Consider the following 21667-nt stretch of genomic DNA (forward strand, 5'->3'; position numbering starts at 1 on the left):
GTTTCCTGCGTCTGAGTGTTCCATGTCTGAATTACATGCTTTCATGAAACACTGGGTATTGTGGGGGAATCGGCTGATTCAGCACTGGCTCTCCCTTGATTCTGTCTCCAGCCTGGAACAACAGCGCGCAGGGCTGTCTGAGCCTGCAGTCTGCCGATAAGAGTTTAATAGAATTTCTGAATGCCAAAGGTTTGGGATGTAAAATATCCCAGTTCTTGCAGTGTGTCCAGAGGAGGCAGGAAATGGCTTTTCAAGAGAGCTCTTAACTGAACGTGTCCTTCTATGCTAATGGGTGTGAGCTTAGGAAAGAATAAAAACAACGTTAGGCAGTTGTGGCCGGGGCCACAAGCTGTTCTCATCTGGCTGATTAATATTTCATCCTCAGTTTGACCAGTGAGGGCTTGCCTTTATTTCCAATTGCTCAAATTAAGAGATTGCTTTGAGTGCATTTTGTCTTTTATTTGTTGAGAATAATGTGTGTGTAAGAACTGAACATACTTATTTTCAGCATGAATCTCCTTGGTTTACATGCAATGTGGGAGCAGCTCTGCAAGTTGAAAGTAACTGCTTGCGGAAGGGTTTTTCGCTGCCCTTCAAAAACGTTCTCTTAGAGAAAGCTAAATGTTTTGGTTCTGTCTCACTCGTGTTTTTGGTGGCCGGAGCCCTTCAGTGCTGATTGACGTGGGACACACACATTGTGTTCCCGCATAACATACCAAAACCCGATACTTGCTGTCTGTCGCAATCTCTGCACTGAGTTTCTGGGCCACGGGTCTCTCTGGTTGTCTCCCTGGCCTGTGACAGCCCATTCTGTGCAAGTGTCTGGAGTTCGGCATGTGTCGTGTTTCACAGTGCAGTTTCTGACAATTGGATTATGATAATGAACAATTGTTTGCTAGCTTTGTCTGTAAGAAGAGGGACTTCAGATAATAAGCAAGAATTCCCAGCTCCTGGGTACTCTCACTGAGGAAATTCCTACATTTATCCCTAAGTGTGGGGAAAAAAATCAAGCCTAACACCTAAGAAAGTAGACAGTTGGATTACTTAAAGAGTGTGTGGGCACTTCCATTGTGTGTGTTATCAATTTTTTCTCTCCTGATTTTCATTGGCTAGCTCCTTGCAGGCAGTTTGAAAAAAAACTCAAAAAGATGGAACTTGAGTGGTGTGCTTCCTTCTGGCTGGGAAAAACTCAGAGGCTTCAAGGTATAGGATACATGTGTTTTCCAGAGTGCTCAGGCATTCTGTGAGAGCGTTTTATGATTTTCAGACTGGAAACAAAAAGGAAACGTGTGATAAAGGCAAAGTCTCTTTTCCTCACCTGCTCTTTGTGTATATGACTCTTTTTTGGTCTGTGGCCATAAGAACCTTACGCACTTAAACAATATATACATATCCATTTAAGTCACTGATACTTAGATATGCAGATGAGCCACTGTGCACCCCTCCTGGCTCATCTGAGTAATAAATTCTGCAGTCCGCTCTTTATGATGGTAGGTCATATTCCTAACCACCAATAAATATTGTAAAGTACTTTCGCTGCAGCCGTGCTAACCCAGGGCATCTGTCATTCCGGTTGCTGCTATTAGGAATTATTGGACTGAACCACTGGTGGAGAAAGCAGAGGGGGGTGAGCCTGGTGGTTGTGACGCGTACTGCCCTTTTGTGTGTTTTGCATAAAAAACTCCAAATCGTGCTGCATATTAATTATGAATCAGTGTGGGCAAACGCGGGCACCTTCTGCTGGCTGAGGCTTGGAGCAGGAGACAGGGGCTCTGAGGGCCTGGGCACCTCTCGCTCCCCGTCAGCAGATCCATCTTTCTGATGCTATACTGTAAATTTATTTCACCTCGGAGAGTAAACAGATATATTGGAGCCCCAAGGGTTCATGGGTAGCGTATTTACAAAGGAGTCTCTCCGCCAGCCCGTGCCACCGCTGCTAATGAGAGCGGTCATTAAGTAAATGAGACGTCGCCTTCAGCTGGCTTAGGAGTTCGCACACTAAAGGGAGAAGATATTTAATTGAAACCCGCACACAGGCTTCCCCACATGTGACCGCTGGAAGCGAGGCAGCCGCCTCGCCTCTCCTCCCGTCCATCCGCACCCCCCATGTAAATTTCATGATTGCTTTCCGTGATGTCATTTTGAAAGAGGACAGACAATAGCTGTGGGGAAAGGTAAGTCAATGTTATGTTCTTTTGCTGACAAAGGCAGATGCCCAGTGCTTGGCTTTTCCCCTCGGGTGGAGATGGGGAGAGGGCGCGCGCAGAGTTAATTTCTAAGATGAAGGCTTTCTTTGCTGGAAGAACAGGTCTGATGATGGCTTTTTAAAGCCGCTCTGTTGGACCGAGGCTTTCTCCTCCTCCTGGGTCTGCCGGCGGCTGTTTTCCTCCGTGTTCTCTGTCCCTCCTTGGCGTGCTCACGCGCTTGGCTTCTCCGAGAATTTAGTGAACACATTGTGCGTCTGACAGAAAAGACATTGGGGGACCTGGTGTTGAGACGAAAACTTTATGTGCTTTTCTGGAAGAGGAACACAGTTGTATCTGCAGCCAGGGGACCTAGCAGCTGGGTTCCCTGGGAGAACGCTGGCTCCTTAGGCAAAAGACCGCTCTGCAGCAGGGACGCCGTCCGGACCGCGTTTGTGCCCCCACCCAAGACGGAGTAGAGATGGTCATGTGAGCGCCCTGTCTTCGCGTGTCACGTATTTCTAAACTTAAGGGTGCGTGTCTGTGGGATAGACACACTGTTCCCTTACGCTCCTTTTCTCGCTATGTGATTGGGGTCACGAGTGTGTGTGTTTATGGCGTTAGTAACTGGATTTTTGTATTTAAAACTACAAATCAGGCTTAGCCAAGAAGTCTGTGTGAGCCTTGAAAGATATGATGTCTTTGCCTCTAAGGTGATGTGTTCTGGGCCGTGGACTTTGTCCGCTGGGTTCACTTTCCTCTTTGTGAATCAGGAAGATAAACAAGCCGCCAGCAGCTCTTGGGTTATGGTGTGTGTGCCCTTGTCGCGAGAGTTGCTCCTTCTAAGTCACAGAGGGCTTCTCTGCTCTCGGCATTACCTTTGCGTCCAGGGACATCATTGGCTGGTAAAGTTGGGCTTTAATTTCTGAGACAAAACCTCTGAGAGGAGGGTCTGGTAGCAGGGTATGGGCTCGGTCCTGAGCCATCAGACTGTGTCACTTTAATGGCGATAACGGCCGTGATTGTTATCCTTTTGGGAGATGGAGTTGAGAAATTTTGCCCCAGTGGTTAAAAGAAAAAAATCAGAGAGACCTGAGGACTGAGGCTAGTGGCTGAGTGAACAAAAGGCAGGAGAGCTCTGGGGCGAACCTGGAGAAGGCAAACCTCAGTCTCGGGTGAGTGGATGTGCCTGGACTTGGCCTCCTGGCCCAGGGAGGCCGGGCAGGTGCTGGGGAGAGGCCCAGGTTCCTCACCACCAAATATCCCCGCCCTGGCCCTGTGGCTGTGACTCTCACATCTTTCCATATGGCCCTGCTGATTAATGGTAAACAAAAGAACGGGGGAGCAGCAACTGGAGTTTTGTGGTGCTGGTGGGGAGGGCTGGACCGGAGTTGTTGGCTGTGCAGAGAAGGCTTGCTTAGGGTTTACAGGGCAGTTTGTTTGCAAAGAGAAGGAAGTAGCTTCATGACCCCTCTGTCCTGCAGAGCTGGAGATGGGGGCCCCAACCTCCTGGGCATTCACAAGGGTGTCTGCTGATCCAGGGGCTGAGCGGAGCCTCAGAGCTGGCCATGGAGGCCTTTTATTCTGCAACTCCTTGGGTTCTGGCCCTTTTGAATGATGGCCCCAGACACGGGCATGGGAACTCACCCAGGGCAGAGGGGCTACCTAAGTAGGCAGGTCAGAGGGGGATGTAGTGGTCCTTGTGACCTCAGGCATTTCCCACAGGTCTGGAGGCAGCTCCAAATACTGGGAGCCAATGCTCCAGGCTCTCTTGGAAGGTTCTGGCAGGAGTAGCGGTCACCTGTCACCCTAAATGCTTCTGATGCCTGAGGGAGGAGGACCTGATCTGAGATGCCCCCACACAATGGGCAGAGTCTTTGGGGTTGTGAAGAAGCTCTGTCCCTGGGGTCACAGAAGATTGTCCTGGAAAGTTCTGTCTGTGCCCATAGGCATCAGGGAGGGGCCAGCAGAGAGAATGCTGGCACAGGAGCATGCTCTGGGCACTCAGACCCCACCAGGGAGCTGACCTACAGCCACCCTTTCTGCATGAAGCTTGGCCTGTCCCCTGGCCTTGGCTGGGGTGGACGTTCTCTCTGATGCTGCCTAGAGTCAGGGGTCTTCCTCTCCGGACCCCACTGTCCTCTTCTGGCCTGGAGTCACTGAATGTGCCCACAAGGACCCAGGTGACTCTGTGTGATGGAGTTGGGGCACAGGGGGTCTGAGACAACTCTGGTAACTGGCTTGGGGGGCCTGGGGTGTGTGTGTGTGCAGCCCACCCCCCTGCTGGTGGTGCCTGGCCTGGGCGATGGCTGCATGGTTTGGAATGCTGATTAGCATGGCCAAGCACTGGGCAGAGAGGGCAGGATGAGGGACCTGCAGACTGAGAGCGTGTGAAAAGTGCCCCTAGGCCTCCGGCTGCTGCCCTGATGACTGGTGGGGGCTGAGGCACTTCAACTCTGGTGAAGAGAGAGTGAGGGAGGGTCTGCTCACACCCTCCCCCTCCTCCAATGGCCTGAGCTAGGGAGGAGGGCCCAAAGCGACCAGAACACCCAGGTCAGCACTAGGCCTGGAGTGGACAGAGAGGTAGGGCCCAGGGCGGCGGCTGGGAGGGCGGGGGCTGCCTTGTCACCTGACCCCCCACTTCTTCGGAGAAGGGGATTGGGCAACCAGTGAGCCTTGGGTACTAGAGAGAGAAACGCCATCCTGGGCTTGGAAGACCCGTCTAGACACGCTTCTTGCTGGCTGTTACCCTGTGGAAAGCTGGGCCCGGGAGCTGAGAGGGGGCCTGGCCAGGGCCCTCCCCCCACCAGCTCCCAACCCTCCTATCTCCTCCTTCCATGTACGCTCACTCATGAATAAACCAGAAGCTAGTTGTCTACAGAGGTAGTTTAACAGGAATTTTACAGGGACAGTCTTTGGGAGCGGGTGTCATCAGGAGATTGGTCAGCCTGGGTGGAAAACGCTGTTTCTCGGGAGTGGGAGCAGTGCCCTGAGCTGCCCCCATGCCCGCCCTGCTCCCTGGAGACCCCGCCGCCCTCTTGGGCCCTTCCTGGGCGCTGGCCAGATTTGGGATCCTCAGTGTACATCCTGTTCTTCACAGATGGCTGAATTTTCCCCAAATGTTGCTTAAAAAACCCTCAAAACAAACCGGGAGGCGTTTTCCACCTGACTTATAAAAGCTTTGCTCTCAGACGAGTTCTGGGCTGGCTCCAGAGAGAGCAGAGTGGAGACTGCTCGCCAGCAGGGAGCACCGTTCTCTTGGTCGGCCTCCCTCTTGTCAGAGCCTGCGTCTAGGTGTCCATCCTCCCTTCCTCTTTCATTTTTATTTATGGTTTGTAAACGCAGTGTTAGTTTAACCAGATGCACTGAAAGTAAGTCTAAGGAGGTGTAACCTGCCTCCATCAGGATTACTCCCGGATGGAGGGCCAGAGCCCTTGCCCGAGTGCTGGCGCTCTGAGACCCCAGAACCCCTTCCGCTGCTCAGGCACCTGGAGGGGCCGCGTGGGTCTGTGCGGACATGCCTGATGTGAGGGATTTCTCGGGATGGCAGACTGGGAGCAGGGCCGCGTGCATGTGGGGTGTGCCGGGGACAGGCCTTAGGCACTGCGGGGTTCAGAGTGGTGGGCAGGGCGCGGCGTGTGTCCATCCGTTCGTGCCATCTGGCCGAGTTGCCGCCAGACAAGCCCTCACGCCTGGCTTCACACCTTGATCCCGGTTGACGTGGGTTTGAGGGCTCCAGTGGAAGCCACCTGGGGCCTCTCCTTTTCTCCCGTTTCGTGGCCTAAAAACTCCACACTAAAGCAGCAGCTTGAGAGAGAGCTCCCCGGGGCTCCAAGCTGGATGGGCTGCCCTCCCCTCAGCCTGCACTTAGCACCCCCATCTCTCTCGGCTCAGACTCCAGACCTAGGGCCCTCCTGCCCCTCCAGCTTCTGTCCAAGGGGGCAGGAGCTCACTGCTCCGTTATTCCTCACTCCTGTGCCCGCTTTTCCTGAGCCGGTCAGACACCCTGAGGTGCAGGCCCAGGCGGGACCCAGCTTCCTGCACATCAGGCTGAGTCTCTTCAGTCTTCACTTGACTACAGGGTATAAAGTGGCTCAGCCACTGTCCTCCCCGTAAGCTGCCCAGTGCTTTCTGAGTGAAGGGGCTGCCATGAGGCATCTCACAGACTCAGAGCTGACCTGTGACATAACTGAGGTGCTCGGGGACAGTGACTGTCCTAGGGGTCCCAGACCCAATGGTTCAGAACGGCCTGCTTGCTCACTGGACTCTGCTGAGCAGTAAATTGATTTGTTAACCAGTGATTTTCATGTGTAATTGTGCAGTGTCTCATACGAATTCCAGACCTGCATGGCCTGATTTCCCAGGACCCTAGACCTCCCAGGAGGCCATCCGGACCACACTGGCCCTCACTGCCCTTCTTGGTGCTTCCCAATTGCCTGGGAGGTGTCCATAGTCTGTCTTCCAACCTGATTCTCCATCCCCCATCCAGGCCACGCTGAGACTCCTGGCCCATCTCCTGTCTCCTTCCACCTCCACTCCTCTTTCAGCCCCAAACAGATGCCATACGGGTCCCTTGGTGTCCCTCCCAGGAGCCAGTCATGCCCTAAGTGTTTCGTTGTTGAAACACCTCTGCTATCGCGTTGCATCAGCCTTGCTGGTGTTCCCACCTGCCTTGGAGGGGGGCCTGCAGGCCACCAGGTTCAGGGTGCCCAGCATCCAGTGCCCCCACACTTGGTTCTGGTCCACACACGGGTACTGGCCTGGATGCCCTTGTAAATTCAGGCCCTGGGCTGTCGGTGCTGGACTGGACACAGCCAGAGAAGCTTCTGAATCCAGGTGGGAAGAAGAGCTACCTAAGGGTCCGCTTCTGAGTTTTCCCTCCAGAATCTGAGTGGATATGCTATCAGCCAGGGTGGAAAGTTAGACTCCGCTGTCCAGGCTGAGGGGTGTTTCTTTCTTTATTATTATTTACCCTTCTTTTTATTATTTTTAATTAATTAATTATTTCTAATTGGAGGATAATTACAATATTGTGGTCGTTTTTGCCATACATCAACGTGAATCAGCCACGGGTATACACGTGTCCCCGCATTCTGAACCCCCCTCCCACCTCCCTCACCCTGGAGGGGGTGTTTCTGTTATTACCTTTTAGTGATCTGGTTGTGTTCTGGCTAAATAACTTAGATTTTTGTGTATCTCCTTTTATTTCACGAAGCCCAGCCCCCAACCCTAGCTTCCCGAGGTCTCATTTTGCACCAGAGCAGGTTAGCTGTGAGGTCCCCTCCCCCAACACACATAAAGCAGCACTTTTCATGATGTGTGAGCGTCGTGAGGAGCTGTGAGCTCACCCGCCTTCCGTCATCCTGAGGCTCTGATGCTTCCGGAAATGCCACTGAAGCCGGCAGAGAAACCCGCGGAGACCTGAAGTCAGTACATCAGCCCAAAGGGAGAGGAAAAAGCGGGTTGGATTTGACCTTGAATTGCAGCTGGCAAACTTTGTAGCCCCCTCAAAGGCTCCAAAGTGGTGTATGATGACACGAGTGAAGACTTCTGGGTCCTGGCTTCACTGAGCCAGCTGCAAGTTACACGTTGCGTCTCTGGGTTCAGAACCTGCTGCCTGGTGTGGGAGGCCTGCGCTCTCATGCTCAGCCTGCACCTCTGGTGTCTGGGGGACCCGGAATGGGCTCTGCTGTGACAGTCAGAGTCCCACTCCTGCCCTGATGCCGTCCCAGAGGGCATTCCGACAGCTCCTGAGCATGTGTGTCAGCGCGAGGGTGCGGGTTGAGGGCACAGGGCCTGGAGGGGCTCTTCCCACCCCACCACACCCCCTCCTGGTGATCGACCCCTTACTGCCCAGAGCCTTTTGGAGGCAGCTGCCTCTGGTCGGTGTGGTTTACATTCTTTCCACATTCTGCCTTGTTGACGTCCTGTGTACTGTGAGTGCCCATTCAAACTGGGAAGCTAGTGTGTGCAGCCCCCTGATATTTCTCACTTAAAGGCAGGAGAGAGGGGGCTGTCCCTGAGCAGTGCAGGAGGCTGATAGGTGGGCATCTCTGCTGGCCATGCCTACCCCGAAATCCAGCCACTGTACGGGGGCCACTCGGAGCCCTGGGTCTGGGGCTATGACATCAGCCCCCCGAGCTCTCTGTCCTCCCCCAGACAGGAGTGAGTCCATGTCTGGAGTTAGAGGGATGGGGGTAGGAGAAGGAGAGTGAACTACTGTCAGAAATCCCTCTCTCTGGCTGCGAGGCCCTGGAGCTGCCTGGACCTCCTACCCTCCTTCCTGGTCCCCTCTCTTTCTGAACTGGACATGAGCCAGGGCAGAGACAGGCCTCAAGGGACCCTGGAGCAGCTTGGTTTTATTCTGTTTGTACAATGAGAGCCCGTTCTAGTCGAGTTAACTGCAAGAGCCTAAGTAAAGTGTGTGGTTTCCAGGAAGTGGCCATTTTCCCTCTCCTGGGCCGGACAGTTCTGACTCCTGCAGGGAAAATTCAGGGACCATGGGAGCTGTGGGTGGGCACAGGCCATGACTGACACCTTCCCTGGCTCCTCCCCACCTGCGTCCTGACTTGGTCGATCAGTGGGTCAGGGGAGTGGGGAGAGGCCCCCAGCGCCCCCATGCACCGAGTAGCAGTGCTGTGCCTGTTTCCTGGGCTTCTCTAGCCCCCTGTCCTGGTCATTCCTCTTGGCCTCAGGGGTTGAGGGAGGGCAGAGAGCTTCCCATGAGCTGCCTGCCCCTGACTCCTCGTCCGGGTGAGGCGTGTGTGCCCAGATGGAGGTTGAGGTCGGGATCACTCGTCCTGACCCCTGGTGTTGAACTCCGTCTGTGTGGGGAGGCTTTCTGAGAAATCCTGTGCGCCTGCCTGGAGCACACAGCCTGCCGCCCACGCTCCCACTCCCTTGCACCTGCCTGGGCGCCCGAGTCCTGGCTCCCACCATTGTGCCTCTCCCAGGACACTCAGCCCGCCCTGCGGCTGCGAGGGTCCCCACCCCTCATCATCTGGAGGCCCTCCCCTGCTGGCAGGCTCCCTGACAGGCTGCCTGGAGAGCCAGTCCTGTGATGGGGTTTGAAAAGTCATCATTACTGCCCGGCTGTTTAGCTGTTGTTTTTACAGCGTGGGTAAGTTTAAAAGAAATAATAATAATCATATAAGAAAGACTCAGCCACAGTCAGCCTGCAACATGCTATTTGCATTTTTAAGGAAACACTTCTTTGAGACAGCCTGGGTGAAAGGTCACTATTTGCATATAAATGGAAAAGAAAGTGTACGATGCTGGAAGTTACATCTATATTATTTTCTCAGCAGTGAGCTGCTGTTGGAGAGATTAGGGGACGTGGCTTGCGTTTGGCTTTTATTGAATAGAGAAAGCACCAGCGAGGCTGATTTAGAAGCAAAATAATGAGAAACGTGCAGAGCGATGGAACTGCCGACTCCCCTGCCCCCACTTCTCTCCTCTCATTTTCACCTAAACTCAGCAAAAGCAGGTCTGTCTTTGCTCCACTCAGCAAGTCTTCATTTTACTTCTCTCTGAATTCCAGCAAAAAAAAGAAAAAAGAAGAAAGAAAAAGCAAAACTTGCCCTCATTTCCCCATCAGTCCTGTTTGCATTTCCTGCCAAAAGCTGATCTGATGGGTGGTACTCCAGTGCTGCCTCCAGACCCTGGAAACCAGGTCACAGACAGGCCTGGAGCAGAGAAGGGGAGAGGGTGGGGAGGGGGAGGGGCCACCCAGGTCAGCGTTTCTGGGGGCGCCAAGCACCCCACCCGCCTGTTCCCGCCCAGGACCCGCAGTGTCCAGGGCAAGAGTGCCACTCCCCTTTGGATTTCCAGGCTTGTCAGATTCCCCCGAGGGCCTACCCTGCCCTGGCTGTCCCCGGCTCTCCAGCAGGTGCTGGGAAGCCAGCCCTGACCCAGGACTTTTCAGCCTTGCTGTCTTCTAGGAACAGTCCTGGGACCTGGGAAGCAGGAGGGCCCTGAGGAGACCCTGGGGCTCAGCTTCAAGCTCTCATCACAGATGCCTCCACTGACTGTCTGTTACTGAAATCTCACCCCCAGCCATGCTATTTTAAAAAATATTTATTTATTTACCTGTGCCGAGTCTTAATTGCAGCAAATGGGATCTTCAGTTGTGGCACGTGGGGTCTAGTTCCCTCACCAGGGATCGAACCTGAGTCCCTTGCCTTGGGAGCTCGGAGTCTTAGCTGCTGGACCGCCAGGGAAGTCCCAAATGTTTTTTGAAACAATCTCGAATTCACAGAAACTTTTCAGATACGAAACAGTTTTTTTCTGACCCGCTGGAGGTATATCTACCAATCTGTGCTCTTCACCCAGAGGGGTTTCCAATGAAGAAGTTCTAGAGAACTTCTTCTCTAGAACCATTCATCACTTGGGTCGTCTGGTCCTCGACAGCGTCTCAACAGTGGGCTCAGGACCACGTGGTGTGTTGGTCTTGGTCAGACAAGACTTGTCTTGGCGACACCCACTGTAGCTCTTTCCTTGGTTTGGGTGTTGCCATCCCAGTGTCTCTAGCTGCAACAACACTTTCCCCTTTGCGATGAATAAATATTGGGTTGGCCAAAAGTTCATTTGAGTTTTTCCACTAACCCTAATACCTTACGGAAAACCCAAGCAAACTCTTTGGCCAACCCAGTTATTTTAGGGGGAAATGCCGAATTCTTCCTCAAACCACCAATTTATTCATTTTTATTGATGTCTGAATGGACTGACGATTTATTTTATCCAGTGGATTATAATCATTACTTTGATGCTAAGATTGTTCAGTGCTGGCAACCGTGTCTGATGTGCATGTGATGCTCTGAGCTCTCCCAGACCTGAGCCTGGAGCCACCCCTGGACCTAGTGTGGACGCGCTCCCAGACTTTCAATGCACGTGTGTGTGACATGCACACACACCTAGATTTTCTTGAAAAGCACAGGTTCATCCTGACAGCTCTGACTCCAGTTCCCCCCAGGATACATTCTAGATTTCTCCCTCTCCACATGTGTAACTCCTTCTTCACCGCTGTGAGAAATCAGGCTCCTTAATATGCTTCTTATTTGATCAGCCTAGTTTCTGTGCTGGGCCGCTCCTTACCCTTCCATATGCACTTGCCCCGTCTGTAGGCTCCGACACTCGCTCTTGAAGGACACCCTACACTCCACTCCAGGCCGGGCCTTCAGGGACCCCATTTGTCTGGGACCGTAGGTTTATGGGATGTGGGGCAGGACAGACCCAGCAGGACTCACAGCCTCAGGACCAGAATCTTCTGCTGCTGCCAGCTGCCTGCGTGATGCTGAGAATCATCTTTATTCATTTATTTTCATTGCTAGGGCAATCACACACACCAGATTATTTCTCATACAAGCTTTGCTTTTCTTGTAGATAATTTTCCTGTCCCTTGCTAATTTTCTTAGTGTCCAGTGGGAAGCATGCTTTTGAGACAGTCTGGGAAGGGTTTTTACTCTGTTGGGTTGAGATGAAAGTAGGAGAGAATTTTTCCTTTTGAGTGGGAGCTGTGTTTATTTAGTTGTCCTTGGGACTCTACGGGGGATTGGGTCCGGGACCACCTATCCAGGATTCCAAAGTCCATGGATGCTCCAGTCCCTTGTATGGAATGCTGGAGTATTTCCTGTAACCTACATACATTGTCCTTAGATTTCAGACCATTTATCTCTAGGTTACTAATAACACCTACTACAATGTAAACGTGGGCTTCCCTAGTAGTTCAGGTGGTAAAGAACCTGTCTGCGATGCGGGAGACCTGGATTTGATCCCTGGGTTGGGAAGATGCCCTGGAAGAGGGCATGGAAATCCACTCCAGTATTCTTGCCTGGAGAATTCCCATAGACAGAGGAGCCTGGCGGGCTACAGTCCATGGGGTCAAAAAGAGTCGGACATGACTGAGCGACTAAGCACAGCACAGCACAGCACAGCACAATGTAAATGCTGTGCAAATTGTCGCAAACCAAGTATTCTTTCTGGAACTCTTTGGAATTTTGGAGGGAGTGTTTTCCATCCATGTTGGTTGACTCTACGGATGCAGACCCTGCAGACATGGGGACAACTGTACCGGATTTCAGGGCCCAGACTTTCCGTGGGTGTGGTCACTGCACGGCTTTAGGGCGGGGTGATGAGCTTCCAAGGGTGCCTGAGACCTGGTGAGAGCTGAGGAGGCTGGCCTCTCCAGGCCAGACACACAGGTGGGACACAGGGCCTGTCTGCCTGGTTGGCTCGTCGTGGGAGGAGGTCCTGATGTGGTGGAGGGGGAATGCGTGTGGTGCTCTGGGTCCTGGTGCAGCTGCTGTGCAGAAGTGGTTGTGGGGTGGGGTGGGGTCTGAGATGCCTCTCCCTGCCCCCAATGGCCCATTCCACATCCTCTGGCTATACCCCTGGATGCAGCCCTACCTAGGCTGCAACTGGCTCTCCTGGTGGGCCCCAGATCACAGGCTCACAGAAGCCAGGCTGGGAGAACTAAAGGCAACCCACCAGACCTTCTTCCCTTACGAGAGTCTCCGGGGGCGGGCAGTGGGTGGGAGGTGGGGAGCGAGGCTCACTGCCCCTCCCCCGAGACTCCGCACCACTAATCTAATTTCTGTTTCTATGGGTTTGCCATTTCGAGACATTCTGTAACTGAGGAACGGTACAATATGTGATCGTTTTCTCTGATTTCTTCCACTGAGCCTGATGGTGTTGAGTTTCACCCGCTTTTTATTGCTAAATACCATTTGGTCATATTTTACATTGTCCATTCAGCAATCAATGGACATTTGGGTTGCTTCCTTTTTTTTGGCTAGCGTAAATAAACCTGTGATGAAGAGTTGTGTACAGGGCTTTGTGTGGACATGTATTTTCATTTCTCTTGGATCTGTATCTGGGAGTAGAATTGCTGGATTCTGTGGTAAGTCTATGTTTAATACATTGACGGACCACCAGACTGCTTTCCAAATTAGCAGTGCCACTCTGTCCTCCTGCCAGCAGGGTACATGGGCTCCCGTGTCTCCACATCCTGCCCAATACTTATTGTCTGGTTTTTTTTTTTCCATCATAGCCATTTTAGTGGGTGTGCAGTAAGATCATGTTGTGGTTTTGACTTACGTTTCCCTGATGACCAGATGATGAGCAGCTTTTATTGACCATTTATATGTTGTCTTTGGATGAGTGACTGTTCAAATCCTTTGCTCACTTTGTTTTTCGGCCACACCCAATGGCTTGAGGGATCTTAGTTCCCCAGAAAGTGCCAAGTCCTAACCATTGGCCTTCCAGAGAATTCCCCTTTGCGCACTTTAAAATTAGGTTAATTTGTTTTATTCTGGAGTAGTATGAGTTCTTTCTGTACTTTAAATTTCTTATTGTTGTTCGGTCGCCAAGTCATGTCCGACTCTTTGTGACCCCATAGACTGTAGCACACCAGTCTCCTGTGTCCTCCACTATCTCCAAGAGTTTTCTCAAATTCATGTCCATTGGGTTGGTGATGCTATCTAACCATTTAATCCTCTGTTGTCCCCTTCTCCTCCTGCCCTCAATCTTTCCCAGCATCAGGGTCTTTCCCAATGAATTGGCTCTTCCCAGCAGATGGCCAAAGTATAGAGCTTCAGCTTCAGCATCAATCCTTCCAATGAATATTCAGGTCTGATTTCCTTTAGGATTGACTGGTTTGGTCTCCTAGCCATCCAAGGGACTCTCAAGAGTCTTCTCCAGCACCACAATCAAAAGTATAAATTCTTCAGTACTCAACCTTCTTTATGGTCCAACTTTCACATTTGTACATGACTACTGGAGAAACCATAGCTTTGACTATGCGGAGCTTTGTTGGCAAGGCGATGTCTCTGCTTTTTAATACGCTGTCTAAGTTTGTCACAGCTTTCTGTCCAAGGAACAAATGTCTTTTAATTTTGTGGCTGCAGTCACCATCCACAGTGATTTCAGAGCCCAAGATCTGTCACTGCTTCCACTTTTTTCCCCTTCTATTTGCCAGGAAGTGATGGGACTGGATGTCATGATCTTAGTTTTTTGAATGTTGAATTTTAAGCCAGCTTTTTCACTCTCCTCTTTCACCCTTATCAAGAGGCTCTATATTTCCTCTTCACTTTCTGCCATTAAAGTTATATCATCTGTATATCTGAGATTGTTGATATTTCTCCTGGCAATCTTGATTCTAGTTTGTGATTCATCCAGCCCAGCATTTTGCATGATGTACTCTGCACAGAAGTTAAATAAGCAGGGTGACAATATGCAGCCTTGTGGTACTCCTTTCTCAATTTTGAACCAGTCAGTTGTTCCATGCCCAACTCTGTTGCTTCTTGACCCACATATAGGTTTCTCAGGAGACAAGTAAGGTGGTCTGATATTCCCACCTCTTTAAGAATTTTCCACAGTTAACATAGTCAATGAAGCAGAAGTAGATGTTTTTCTGGAATCCCCTTGCTTTCTTTATGATCCAATGAATGTTAGCAATTTGATCTCTGGTTTCTCTGCCTTTTCTAAACCCAGCTTGTACATGTGGAAGTTCTTGGATCACATACTGTTGAAACCTAGCTTGAAGTATTTTGAGCATTACCTTGCTAGCGTGTGAAATGAGTGCAATTGTACACTAGTTTGAACATTCTTTGGCATTGCCCTTCCTTGGGATTAGAATGAGAACTGACCTTTTCCAGTCCTGTGGCCACTGCTGAGTTTTCAAATTTGCTGACATATTGAGTACAGCACTTTCACAGCATCATCTAGGATTTGAAATAGCTCAGTTGGAATTCCATCGCTTCCACTGGCTTTGTTTGTAGTAATGCTTCCTAAGGCCCACTTGACTTCACACCCCAGGATGTCTGGCTCTAGGTGAGTGACCACACCATCATGGTTGTTTGGTTCATTAAGACCTTTCTTGTATAGTTCTTCTGTGTATTCTTACCACCTCTTCTTAATCTCTTTTATTTCTGTTAGGTCCTTGCAGTTTCTGTCTTTTATCGTGCCCATGCTGGCATGAAATGTTCCCTTGATACCTCCACTTTTCTTGAGGAGATCTTTATTCTTTCCCATTCTATTGTTTCCCTCTATTTCTTTGCATTGTTCATTTAAGAAGGCCTTCTTATCCCTCCTAGCCATTCTCTGGAACTCTGCATTCAGTTGGGTGAATCTTTCCCTTTCTCCTTTGCCTTTTGTTTCTCTTCTTTCCTCAGCTATTTGTAAAGCCTTGTCAGACAACCGCTTTGCCTTCTTGCATTTCTTTTTTGGGGGATGGTTTTGATCACTACCTCCTATACAATGTTATGAACCTCTGTCCAGAGTTCTTCAAGCACTCTGTCTACTAGGTCTAATCTATTTGTCACCTCCACTGTATAATCATAAGGGATTTGATTTAGGTCGTACCTGAATGGCCTAGTGGCTTTCCCTACTCGATAAAATTCCCTCATCAGGTATGTGATCGGCAAATGTTCTCTCCCTGTTTGTGGGTCCTCTCTTCACTTGATTGATAGTATTATTTGACTTCCAAAAGTGTTAAACTTTGATCATGTCCAGCTCATACATTTTTTTCTTTTGTTGCTTGTGATTTTTGTGTTGTAGTAAAGAAACCACTCCTGACGCAAAGTCAGGAAGATTTACTCCTGTGCTTTCCAAGAGTATTAACTGGGATGTTTAGATCTCTGATCTATTATGTGAATTTCTACGTATGATATGAGTTGGGTCCAACTTTATTATTCTGGCTTTTCTATGTCCCGTCATCTGCCATATCAATTTTAGAATTAGCTTATCAATTTTTGGACACAAATGAAACAGCCTGAGAGGCCAAAAGTGGTCAGATAGTGGTGAAATTCAGAAAATAACAGGCAGAATTCTGGGCCAGGACTAGGAGCCAAAGACTGAGAGCAGGGAGGGGAGGAGTCAGAGGGGGAGGTGATAGGTGGCCAGCCAAGCAGAGGGAGGAGAGGCTGGGGATGGGGCGGGGGCACCCCGGGGGAGGAAGGAGGAACTGGGTGTGGGCGCAGGATGGGCAGGTGACCAGGACTTTACGGAGACTTTCCAAGGGTGCTGCTTTGGTGGAGGGCTGTGAGCTGGCGTGGGGAGTGGGGCCAGAGTCAGATCGCTGGGGGTCACTTAAGAGATCGGATTGTGAAGGGTGTGGAGATGTGGAGCCCGGGGTCTGGGGTGTGGAATCCAGACAGATTGAGCTCTGTGAATGTGGATGCCTCAAGCTTGTTGAAGAGTTGAGAAGCCCCAGGGAAGGGCCATTAGGGGGATGAGCAAACATTTGAGAGGAAGACAGGCTTTGGTTGCTACTCCGAGGACACTTGTTTATGAAAAAAAGATTTTTTTGTTAACTATTTGTTGATTGCTTGGTTGGTTGTGTCAGGTCTCAGGCGCAGCACGAAGGGTCCTGTTGTGTCACAGGGATCTGCTCTGGGGTTGGTTGTGTCCGGTCCCAGTCGCAGCATGAGGGGTCCTGTTGTGTCACAGGGATCTGCTCTGGTGCATGGACCCTAGTTGTGGCGTGCTGGCTGAGCCGGCTGAGTTGCTCTGTGGCATGTGCAATCTTAGTTCCCTGACCAGGGATTGAACCTGTGTCCCCTGCACTGCATGGTACATCCTTAACCCCTGGACCACCAGGGATGTCCCTGAGGACACTTTAATTGGCAGTGGGAAGAAGAGCCTGTCAAGCCTGGGGGGAGAGGTGGGCTCAGCCAGGATGGGACAGAGTGGGGAGAGAGGAAGGCAGGGGCTCAGGGTCTGACTGGTCCCACCCGTGAGAGCATGGGAGAGCCAAGATGTGGGCTCCCTCCAAGCAAAGATGCTCCCCCTTTGCTTGTTGGATGAGAGGCAAGTCACCAGAGACATAGAATCTAGTGAAGACCCTGAAGACATCTCGACAGGAGTTTCTCGTGAGCCCACAGGGTCTCTATTTCCAGAGCTAGACAGTCCGCATGCCAAAGTGGCACGTGCTGGGGATGCCTGATCCAACCCTGATTGGCCCTGAGCGTGGGCGTCCTTTGGGACTCTGGCCCCAGGAGGGAGATGCCCTGCTCTGCAGCTCTGATGAGGCTGCTCATGGGCCCTGGTGGCTTTTCTGAGCTTGTCTGTCTGCCAGAATCCTGTGAAACTGAGTTAGGTGGGGTCAGATGCTGGGACAACATGGAGCAGGTGGTCCTGAAGGGACATCACGGCCAAGGCCGCTGTCCTTGCCACATGCTCCCATGCGGCCCTTTTGCTCTGTGTGTCTGGGAGCAGGGGTTCAGAACTCACTAGAGACCTCCTAGCCCAAAGCAAGGGGTCTTAAAGAAAACCCTCCTCACTGCCGACTCCTGATACGAGGGCAGAGTCAGCCCTCCTCGCGGTCCCTGTGTGTCTGGCGCTCTAAGTCTCCGATGGCTCTTCCTCCCACCCTGTGATGGAGACGGTGGCTAGCAGGGCAGGTGCAGGCGTGGGGGCTGCCTCCATGGGCTGAATGTCCGCCGGCAGCACGACTGCTGGACGGGGCACCCGGCTGGCACCCCCCGTTGTGTGTAGGGCCCTCCTTTGGCCTGGGGACTCTGCCATAGTCTGGGCTTGGTGGGGGGACATCAAGTGCCACCTCTGTGGCAGCCGGGTGGACTGTGTCTGTACACGAGGGGTCTGGTCTGTGGTGGGGACATATGTGGGCCCAGTGGGAGACCAAGAGGGCCCCTGGTTTCTCCCAGCAAAGGAGAAGCACTGTCACATTTTACTGTAGTGACTGTGGTTTGCTATCAAAAGATTCCCAGGAAAAGGAAGGATTGATTGAAGGACTCCATCAATCATGGATCCTTGTGACATAGTTCTGCTCTTGTGTTGTGTGCCTCCTGCAAATGTCTTCTGCATCCTGGGGGCAGTGCTGTTGTGAGGGAGTGGTGCTGGGGCAGGTGTCCTCAAGGCCCTTGTGTGAGGCCTGAGCAGGTGTGGGGCTGTGGACACGTGACAGACCACAGGGAATGTGGGTGAGGGGGAGAATTCCCTCAACAGGGCTTCTCCCGGGGAGAGAGCAAAGAGGCCCCTGTGAGCAAGCAGAACACAGAGGGCCCTTGGCACAGACTTGGCTCTTAAACTTCTGGGCTTCTCTGAGGTTGGAGCGCTTTTCAGACACGTGCTGAGAGTCTATAAGGAGAGAACCATCCCTTTCAAAAATCTCAGGTTGCCCCTTCCCTCCAATTCCCATGGAGGCCTGCCAGGGTTAACCACTGTTTACATATGTCACCATGACGGGGAATTTCACCAGAGCCTCGCAGATCAGCCCAGGGTGCGGGCCTCTCATGGGAGGCACATGTGGAAAGGGAACCCCACTTGTGGCTGGGGATTCTTGCCTCTGTTGTCACTCTGTCACGAGGGGCAGGGTCCTCGTCCCTGTCTTCAAGTGTGGCATGTGCCCCATGACCTGAGCCATCCTTGTTGACTCATCTCCCGAGTTTCCTCCCTTCCCTCCCCTTTGACAGGGACTATCTGCTCCCTCCTCACCACCCTCGATGTTTGCCGCACACCTCTTAGGGATCCAGGGCCCTAGGCAACTCCTGCCACGGTGTGGGTGAGCCTGTTTCCTCTCGCTGTCTGCTGACGACCACAAGGTACCTGGCCCAAGATGTCCGGTTCCCAGCTCTCAGGCCGAGTTCAGTGCTCGCCTGTTCAGGGTGAGTTCAGGGCCCTGCAGGTGACCCACAGCTCAGTGAGGGTGAGGCATGCAGTAGGCACACACAGCAGGTGGTTTAACCCATTCCTCTGAAGGTGATGCATTAGGCTGTTTGCCAACCCATCTGCCTCCCTCTGTTTGTGCTACTGGAGTCACAGGAGGCCCTTTAATAGATGGAGGCATTTCCAGACAAGAGGACACTGTGGCCGTAGCCACAGGGCTGCCCGGGACAGGACCAGTGAAGTTAGAGGAAAATAGTGTTCGGGAATGCACGTCGAAAATGTGAGAAGAAAGATGAGGGGTGTGACAGCACCAAGCCTGACCTGCCTTCAGCAGATCCAAACTCACCTCCAAGGAGAAGAAAAACGCAGGAACATTCATTTCCTGTTTTTATTGTTGGTTACTTCGTGACCTTCCTTTGAAAGCTGCTGTTGTAGAAAGCTGGTTGTCATGGAAACAGGGAGTGCCGTTCAGGGAATAGGTACACAATGCATTTCTTTGTCCGGTCCAGATGATGCTTTAGCCTCTGCTTTGACGTGTGAATTTATGTGAGGAATTAAATATTAACTGGAGGTACTGCCCTAGAGAGAGGCAGACAGAAGGAGAGGAAGGATGCTGGCCACCTGGGCAAAGCAGAGGCAAAGCTTTGGGCCTCACCTGACTGGCACCAGCCCCCTGTTCGGAGTGGCCATGTTAGAGGAAATGTGCCCCCACTCCCCGACATGCCCCATAAAATAGTGCCACAGCCTATTTGATGATGATTCTGGGTGTGGGCACTAGAAGCCTCTGAGGAATGTCCCAAACAGAGAGTGATTTTCCCCAAAGAGCTCCTGTCTTTTGTCCCTGAAGCAGCCATGGGGCCGTGACCTTGGGTGTCTTTGCGGTACAAGTGCTGTGTACAAGAGTGGGCCCAGTTTCTCTATTTCTCCCCTTGAGCTGGCGTTCATTAGGTTTTCTTTTTCTGACTCTCAGAAAATGAGTTCCGGGGTGAGCTTCTGAGCCAGAGGTGGACACACGGAGACAAGGCCGACAACTGTAGGACCCCGAGACTCTTCCTGGGCGGACGTGGCAAGGTAAGGCACTCGGAGGGCAGCCCCAGGGTCTGGGCCCTTGGGTCTTGGCAAGAGTCCTTCTAACTCCTCAGCGTGGAGTGTGGGGGCGACTTTTGGTCTAGTTGTTATCAGTCCAGCTTAGGCAAAGAGTAAGTGGGGGCTAGGACCATCGATGATTTGGACACTTTAACATTAAAGGAAGACAGGTGACTCCGAGTAGGCTAAAACTAAAATGTGACGGCAGGTCCCGTCTGCCAAGTCTCTGCCCTGAGGCCCCATCATATGCGGCTCCCCAGGCACACACTCCCTGCTCTCTGCTCTCCCTGGGCAGTCTTCGCCGCAGGAACTCCTGAGGTCTGCTGGCTTGGTTTACTGCCATCTTCCCAAATGGGGCCTGTGGTGCCCTGCTCATACCTGCCTGGATCTGGCTGGTGGAGGTGGCCCGGAGTCTCCACTTCCCGGTGGTGCTCCAAGCCCAAATATCACATGTTCTTACAGCTGCACCAAGCCTGTAATTCTGGATGTCCTCACTCCCCATGACGTGCTCTGGCAAAGCCAGGTCCCCAGGCTCAGGTGACCCTCAAAGATGGAAGTGGGGTGACAACAGGCTTGGTGGGCATCCCTTCCCAGATCTCAGATTCTGACTTCTCGTATACTCTGACATGAACACACTCTCCATCAGGGATCCAAGCCATGACCCAGAGCATGGCCACCAAGAAGTGGCGGTCCAGAGTACAGACAGGCAGGGCTGTGAAGTTTGAAGTGGCAACCTCTTTTGAGGGTGCTTGTATTTTTTCTCTTAAAGCCCAACACTTTCCTCCTGAATCTGGGGACTGAAATGTACAGGGATGGGTCTGTCCTCGCATTGCCTCAGGCTCCTCCACTCACACTTTTATCCCTGTGTGACCATCAGTGCTTTGCTGAGCCATGTTTGAGTCTGGTGCAAAAGGAAAAGCCAGGAATGCCGGCGCAGTCTTTATTTAAATCGTTGTTCTTTTGTTCCTCGTGGAACATTTGCATTGATTTAGATGTTCTAATAAATACATAAATAATTTTCCTAAATAGATATTTTAAAAAGCAAATGTTCTTAGAAACTATCACAGGCATTTATGTTCACCAATCTACAGAATATTAATTTAGAAGACATCATAATTGGTTACTTTCTCAGTTTTCACTAGAAATTAAGGTTTTTAAGAGTTGAGGACTCTATAATTTAAATATGTAATTAGGGAAGAATTTCAGTATATAGTAGGAAAGTAGGATGTGTGTTTTCAATGAACAAGGTATGAGGAATGGAATTGCATTTTATTAGGGGAAAAGATGGAGAAGGCACTGGCGACCCCCTCCAGTACTCTTGCCTGGAAAATCCCATGAATGGAGGAGCCTGGTAGGCTACAGTCCATGGGGTCACGAAGAGTCAGACACGACTGAGCAACTTCACTTTCACTTTTCACTTTCATGCATTGGAGAAGGAAATGGCAACCCACTCCAGTGTTCTTGCCTGGAGAATCCCAGGGACGGCAGAGCCTGGTGGGCTGCCATCTATGGGGTCGCACAGAGTCGGACACGACTGAAGTGACTTAACAGCAGCAGTAGCGGCGGATGTTCTAAAATGCTGCATTAAATTGTTATCTAGTTTTGTTTTCCCCTTAAATTTGCATCTGACTGAAAGTGGCACTCACCTCACCCATCCAGCCCCAAGCATTCAGACATCACATGACCAAGAAGCTCCTTGATTTGAGGCCAGGGGCTCTGGGTGCTTTGTCTCCACAGTGGTTGGTGCTGTGGATGTGATGGGTAGGAAGGCTGCA

At 51.5% G+C, this 21667-nt stretch overlaps 1 protein-coding gene across 7 annotated transcripts in view; it reads left to right on the forward strand.

The window, feature by feature from the left end:
• Positions 1-1724: 1724 nt before the first annotated feature.
• The window catches only part of MYT1 (myelin transcription factor 1), a 61370-nt gene continuing 41427 nt past the window's right edge, over positions 1725-21667 (forward strand). For 2 of the 7 annotated variants that reach the window (XM_027559250.1, XM_027559252.1), the window contains exons 1-2: positions 1725-2174; positions 19777-19877. Coding sequence is in view for 4 of the 7 variants with exons in the window: in XM_027559246.1 (XP_027415047.1) it covers positions 18757-18805; positions 19777-19877 (150 nt within the window). In the remaining 3 variants the exon portion in view is untranslated. Of the gene's footprint in view, positions 2175-2208; positions 2717-18624; positions 18806-19776; positions 19878-21667 lie in introns of those variants that run through there. The other 5 variants (XM_027559246.1, XM_027559247.1, XM_027559248.1 and 2 more) reach the window with 3 other exon arrangements.

This window comes from Bos indicus x Bos taurus, chromosome 13, assembly GCF_003369695.1.
Source record: "Bos indicus x Bos taurus breed Angus x Brahman F1 hybrid chromosome 13, Bos_hybrid_MaternalHap_v2.0, whole genome shotgun sequence".
NCBI lineage: Eukaryota > Metazoa > Chordata > Mammalia > Artiodactyla > Bovidae > Bos > Bos indicus x Bos taurus.